This window comes from Mizuhopecten yessoensis, unplaced genomic scaffold, assembly GCF_002113885.1.
Source record: "Mizuhopecten yessoensis strain PY_sf001 unplaced genomic scaffold, ASM211388v2 scaffold9771, whole genome shotgun sequence".
NCBI lineage: Eukaryota > Metazoa > Mollusca > Bivalvia > Pectinida > Pectinidae > Mizuhopecten > Mizuhopecten yessoensis.
The window spans coordinates 32205-39643 of record NW_018408214.1 but is presented as its reverse complement, the minus strand read 5'-3'; the positions used below and the strand labels follow the sequence as shown (position 1 = coordinate 39643).

The window sequence follows — 7439 nt, the reverse complement described above, 5'->3', positions numbered from 1 at the left end:
TCACATGTCAGGTACATATGTAACCATAGGCTATCGCATGGTATGCCGTTATTACGTGCACGCACATGCACTTGCATTTTATAAGGATCTTGATATTTTACAAACCACTATTTTCACAGAGTTATTGTAATTGCATTTGTGGAACGATTTATCTCACAGAGCGTAACTCGCTCGACAACAAAAGTCGTAGCGACGAAGAGCTTGTGAACTACTGTTAGTACGTGATACGTACAGGTGAGGTCGGTAAACAAAACACATCAGTCTGCATTCCATGCGCCTCATATACGACCTTCTTGAAGTCGTCTGATCGTATGTCAGTGTTTTCCCGTGAGTTAATTAATGTCTTTGTATCATAAGCTTTATTTCTGAAGTACGTGTGATTACACATTTCCAAGTGAAGACTCTGTATTGGGTGTTGACATATCACGTCACGCACGTGTACTATTGTTTACCCGGTGTTACTATAATTTACACTACGGTAATGGAATGCCCGTTACACAATACGGAAATGACGACATGAAAATACGACAAGAAAAACATGTGTATTACGAAGGGTGGAAACTCCTTAATATCCATTATGTTCTCCAATGCTGTGTTGAAACCATTGAAGTCCGGATCAGCGAGATCACCTGGACAAACATATGACATGTTGAGCAGCTCTGTTGTATTTACACAACAGATTGATATGGTAAACGCTTACGACGTCCACCAAATTAACCTCATAGTTAACGTCACTGACTTTCCTTATCACTCTGTACGGTCCTTTCCATTATGCCACCATTTTTGAACTGTCAGACGGCAGTAATAACAGAACTTCGTCACCAGGTCTAAGCTCCCGTGTAGTGGTGTTCCTGTCGTACCACTGTTTTGTCTTCTGCCGTTTGATGGTCAGGTTTTCACGTACCGTATCTGTGATCGTTTTGAGCCTTTCTAGCATTTGAACAATATGATAATTACAGATTTCTTAACTTCGCCTTCTCCTGCCATGGCTTGCTCTAAAATCTGTAATGGTCCCCTTACTGGCCAACCATAAAGCATTTTGAATGGAGAGAATTCTGTCTCCTCATGTGGTACCTGTATATGCGAACAATGCATATGGCAAAAGTTCATCCCATGCCTCTTCATTTGATGTGCAGAGCTTTTTTAACTCAGCTTTGAGAGTTGCATTAAATCTCTCTACTTTCCTGTTAGCTTGTGGATGATCAAAAAATTGGTAGAGTTCCTGTAGCATTTTTGAGGTGAAGTTCATGCCTTGATCCGTAAGGATAATTCGAGGCACTCCAACCCTGCTGAATAGTTCTACCAGTGTGTCAGCAACAGTTTTGGCGTCTACATTTTTTTAACGCAAATGCCTCGGGGTATCTCGTTGCATCATCCATTATAGATAGTGGGAATAAATCTGTTTTCCTTCTTTGTACGGGACAATATTCCTACCACATCCATTGAGATTTTATGAAATGGCTCCCTGATGATTGGTGGTTGTCCCATGGGAGCTTTCTCATCACCCCGTCTCCTGGCTGTCTTCTAATATACATCACAGGTACTACAATACTTCTGTATGTCCCTAACGATGCCTGGCCAGTAGAAAGACGCTAGCACTCGCTCTTTGGTTTTCTCTGCTCCCAAATGACCAGGTAACGGCCTGTCATGTCCCAATTTAATGACATTGAGACGTAGTGCCTCCAGGTATAGCACTACCTGAATTCCATGATGAATTCTGTCACTGGACATCCATTTTCTACGGAGAATGTCATTCTCCCAGTACAGAGCACTACTGTCATCAAGTACTATCTCTGCTGATTGCGCAGCTTTTCTACGGATGTTGGCAAGAGTTGGGTCTTCCTGTTGAAGCTTACTTAACACTTCAGCATTCACTTCAGAAAGTGTTATTGGTTCGTTCTCAGTAGTGACGTTACAGGTATATCATCCTTGTCATGACCAGATACATTCTCACTACTATTGTCAGAGTCCACGCTCACATTATCATCCTTGTCACGACCAGATACATTCTCACTACTATAGTCGGTGTCTACGCTCATATTATCATTCTTGTCATGGCCAGATACATTCTCACTACTATTGTCGGTGCCCACGCTCACATTATCATCCTTGTCCTTACATGATACATTCTCACTACTATTGTCGGTGTCCACACTCACATTATCATCCTTGTCTTGACCAGATACATTCTCACTACTATAGTCGGTGTCTACGCTCATATTATCATTCTTGTCATGACCAGATAGATTCTCACTACTATTGTCAGTGTCCACGCTCACATTATCATCCTTGTCCTTACATGATACATTCTCACTACTATTGTCGGCGTCCACGCTCACATTATCATCCTTGACATGACCAGATACATTCTCACTACTTTTGTCAGTGTCCACGCTCACATTATCATCCTTCTCGTGACCAGATACATTCTCACTACTATTGTCAGTCTCCACACTCACATTATCATCCTTGTCTTGACCAGATACATTCTCACTACTATAATCGGTGTCCACGCTCATATTATCATTCTTGTCATGGCCAGATACATTCTCACTACTATTGTCGGCGTCCACGCTCACATTATCATCCTTGACATGACCAGATACATTCTCACTACTATTGGCGGTGTCCACGCTCACATTATCATCCTTGTCACGACCAGATACATTCTCACTACTATAATCGGTGTCCACGCTCATATTATCATTCTTGTCATGACCAGATAGATTCTCACTACTATTGTCAGTGTCCACGCTCACATTATCAGCCTTGTCATGACCAGATACATTCTCAGTACTATTGTCAGTGTCCACACTCACATTATCATCCTTGTCTTGACCAGATACATTCTCACTACTATTGTCGGTGCCCACGCTCACATTATCATCCTTGTCCTTACATGATACATTCTCACTACTATTGTCGGCGTCCACGCTCACATTATCATCCTTGTGATGACCAGATACATTCTCAATACTATTGTCGGTGTCCACTCTTACATTATCATCTTTGTCATGACGAGATACATTCTCACTACTATTGTCAGAGTCCACGCTCACATTATCATCCTTGACATGACCAGATACATTCTCACTACTATTGTCGGCGTCCACGCTCACATTATCATCCTTGTCCTTACATGATACATTCTCACTACTATTGTCGGTGCCCACGCTCACATTATCATCCTTGTCCTTACATGATACATTCTCACTACTATTGTCGGCGTCCACGCTCACATTATCATCCTTGTGATGACCAGATACATTCTCAATACTATTGTCGGTGTCCACTCTTACATTATCATCTTTGTCATGACGAGATACATTCTCACTACTATTGTCAGTCTCCACACTCACATTATCATCCTTGTCTTGACCAGATACATTCTCACTACTATCGTCAGTGTCCACAATCACATTATCATCCTTGTCATGACCAGATACATTCTCACTACTATAGTCGGTGTCCACGCTCATATTATCATTCTTGTCATGACCAGATACATTCTCACTACTATTGTCAGTGTCCACACTCACATTATCATCCTTGTCATGACCAGATACATTCTCACTACTATTGTCAGTGTCCACACTCACAGTATCATCATTGTCATGACCAGATACATTCTCACTACTATTGTCAGTGTCCACATTCACATTATCATCCTTGTCATGACCAGATACATTCTCACTACTATTGTCAGTGTCCACACTCACATTATCATCCTTGTCCTGGTCAACCACAGTTACCTGTCTAGTATCCACCTCGCTACCATACTCCACATGATTCTCCTCAATGTCCACATCAAGGTCCAATCCAACTTTCCTTTGCCTTGACCTCAGCTAATAGTCTCTCAGCAGCTGTGTTATTATTGTGTTGAGCACGCAATAACATTTACATACTTATCCGACCTGCACATGTCCCTTGTAATATGGTGTATCAATATAAGCTTGGCTGAGAAGGGTTGTTCGATCGCTGTACACAGAGTCTCCCGCTGACCCTCCAATACACAACTAGGGTCAACCATATCCTCCCAAATCAAAGTTATGGCTGAGCCAGTGTCTTTGACAAAACAGATATCACGGCCATTGACTTCCCCAGGAACATGGATAAGTCCTCCCGTGTACTGCCGCACGAAAAATCCTGCAATATTTTACCCATTTTTGTTTTTGGGGCATTTCCTAGCAAAATGTCCATACTTGTTACAGTTGTAACACTGCACATTTTTCATCTGTTCCGATGATTTTTCCTTTCGTCTCTTTCAGAGTTTGAAGTTTTCACATTAGAAGCTTTACCTTGTGTTGGCTTTGGTGAATTCCTCTCCGGTAGAATAAAATCCTCCGCGGCTTCAACAATACTACTTGACCCTTTGTTACGGCGTATCCATCGTGCTTGTGATGCTGGCAATGCGCTCAGAAAGTATTCTTCCTTAAATATTTCTGTGATATCCCTCACCAAATCAATAGATCTGACAAGATATTGTTCAATTCTTGCCATGAGTCCCCTGTATGTCTCCTGTGGTTCCTTTTGTACCGACTGCAGTTGTTTGAAATACTGTAGGGTCTTTTCCCTGGATACCTTCCAATCAGTTCCTTACTGAGTTCCTCCAAGGATCCATGAGCTTGTATGGCTGCCTCTCAGTGTAAGCAATGTTCTCAGATTTAACATTTTTAGGTCACCTGAGCTTTTTACATTTCAAACTTAAAGTCAAGTTCTGCTGGGCCGCTTGAACTGAAAGTTGGTAGGAATGATCTCCTCATGGTCCTGACAAAGTGTTGTTATTTTTCAGGTAGATCAGAAATCCAATATGGCGGCTATGGCCGCCATTTTGAAAAAAAACTATTTCAAACTTAAAGTAAAGTTCTGCTGGGCACATTGAACTGAAAGTTGGTAGGAATGATCTCCTCGTGGTCCTGACAAAGTGTTGTTATTTTTCGGGTTGTTCAGAAATCCAATATGGCCGCCAAGGCCGCCATTTTGAAAAACTATTTCAAACTTAAAGTCAAGTTCTGCTGGGCCAATTGAACTGAAACTTTGTAGGAATGATCGACTCATGGTCCTGACAAAGTGTTGTTATTTTTTAGGTCAATCAGAAATCCAATATGGCCGTCACGGCCGCCATTTTGAAAAACTATTTCAAACTTAAAGTCAAGTTCTGCTGGGCCAATTGAACTGAAACTTTGTAGGAATGATCGACCCATGGTCCTGACAAAGTGTTGTTATTTTTCAGGTCGATCAGAAATTCAATATGGCCACCACGGCCGCCATTTTGAAAATACCTATTTCAAACTTAAAGTCAAGTTCTGCTGGGCCGCTTGAACTGAAAGTTGGTAGGAATGATCTCCTCGTGGTCCTGACAAAGTGTTGTTATTTTTCAGGTCGATCAGAAATTCAATATGGCCACCACGGCCGCCATTTTGAAAATACCTATTTCAAACTTAAAGTCAAGTTCTGCTGGGCCGCTTGAACTGAAAGTTGGTAGGAATGATCTCCTCGTGGTCCTGACAAAGTGTTGTTATTTTTCAGGTAGATCAGAAATCCAATATGGCGGCTATGGCCGCCATTTTGAAAAAAAACTATTTCAAACTTAAAGTAAAGGTCTGCTGGGCACATTGAACTGAAAGTTGGTAGGAATGATCTCCTCGTGGTCCTGACAAAGTGTTGTTATTTTTCGGGTTGTTCAGAAATCCAATATGGCCGCCAAGGACGCCATTTTGAAAAACTATTTCAAACTTAAAGTCAAGTTCTGCTGGGCCGCTTGAACTGAAAGTTGGTAGGAATGATCTCCTCGTGGTCCTGACAAAGTGTTGTTATTTTTCGGGTTGTTCAGAAATCCAATATGGCCGCCAAGGCCGCCATTTTGAAAAACTATTTCAAACTTAAAGTCAAGTTCTGCTGGGCCGATTGAACTGAAAGTTGGTAGGAATGGTCAGCTCATGGTCCTGACAAAGTATTGTTATTTTTCAGGTCAATCAGAAATCCAATATGGCCACCACGGCCGCCATTTTGAAAATACCTATTTCAAACTTAAAGTCAAGTTCTGCTGGGCCGCTTGAACTGAAAGTTGGTAGGAATGATCTACTCATGGTCCTGACAAAGTGTTGTTAATTTTCGGATCAATCAGAAATACAATTTGGCTGCCATGGCCGCTATTTTGTAAATACCTATTTCAAACTTAAAAACAAGTTCTAATAGGCCAATCTCACTGAAAATCGGTTTAGGAATGATCAGCTCATGGTCCTGACAAAGTTAAGTTAACATTATACTTAACTATTTTTTACTCAAATTGGTACATATTTCAACAACAAAAATAAATACTGTAGGACTCAGGTGACCGTTAAGGCCCATGGGCCTCTTGTTACCTTATATGTTCACCCTGCTTGTGATGACAAGGCAGTAAACTCCGACAGAAATGTCACAATATCTTCGTTTGCTGTATGATTATATGGTTGTAATTTTAGTCTAAATGGCACAGAGTTTGAATTTGTGTCACTGAGTTCATTTTGAATCTTCGCCTTTTAAAGTTCTAACTCAAGTACAAGTACCTTAAGCTTTCTTTGATGGTCACGTTCTTTCTCTTCAGCCTCCATTTTCATCTTATCTCTCTCAAGTTCCACCGCCCTTTGACGTTCCCGTTCTTTCTCATCAGCTTCCATTTTCATCTTATCTCTCTCAAGTTCCACCGCCCTTTGACGTTCCCGTTCCTTCTCATCAGCTTTCATTTTCAACTTATCTCTCTCAAGTTCCACCGCCCTTTGACGTTTCCGTTCCTTCTCATCAGCTTCCATTTTCAACTTATCTCTCTCAAGTTCCACCGCCCTTTGACGTTCCCGTTCTTTCTCATCAGCTTCCATTTTCAACTTTTCCATTTGGAACCTTTCTCTGTCCATTTTAATATCTTCAATCGAGCGCTATTCTTTGATAATGGAGTCCTCCTCGATGGATGATCCCAAACCGCTGCCACCAAATATGTTACCCTCAATGTTGCCCTATCGATGAATAACCAACGAAACAACTCAATACAGTATAAATGTTGATTATTATAAGAGAAACACATAACATAGTATGGCCTGAGTATCTGAGCTCCTACTCCTTCCAAGGCCACACCAGGACTGATTCTATCTGGTCAGCATAATGATACTGTTATTGGTCCAGCCACATCCAGACACTTGCGTAACTCAAGTAACTCAATATGACTGATGTGGGGTGCCATGTTTTGGGAAGCACTCCTGACCTTAGGCGGTCAGATGTACACTGACCACATGTCTGACCTTGGGTGGTCGAACTCCCTATTTACACAGTGCTGGTCTATTAATCTCTTAAATTATTTTTAGTTTCGATATTCCCTCACATTTTTAGTTAGTTTCCAGCTAGCCTTTTTAGGTCACCTGAGACAAAGTCTCAAGTGACCTATTGCGATCGCTTTTTGTCCGTCG

The 7439-nt window shown here is 41.5% G+C and overlaps 1 protein-coding gene across 1 annotated transcript; it reads right to left on the bottom strand.

Annotated features, from left to right (window-relative positions):
• Positions 1–1886: 1886 nt before the first annotated feature.
• LOC110458786 (dentin sialophosphoprotein-like) lies at positions 1887–6893 on the bottom strand. Its single transcript, XM_021510693.1, has 2 exons — positions 6549–6893; positions 1887–3845 (listed from the first exon to the last, which is right to left on the bottom strand). Exons 1-2 carry the CDS (start codon positions 6891–6893, stop codon positions 1887–1889), a joined length of 2304 nt encoding a protein of 767 aa, XP_021366368.1.
• Between the last annotated feature and the right edge of the window lie 546 nt (positions 6894–7439).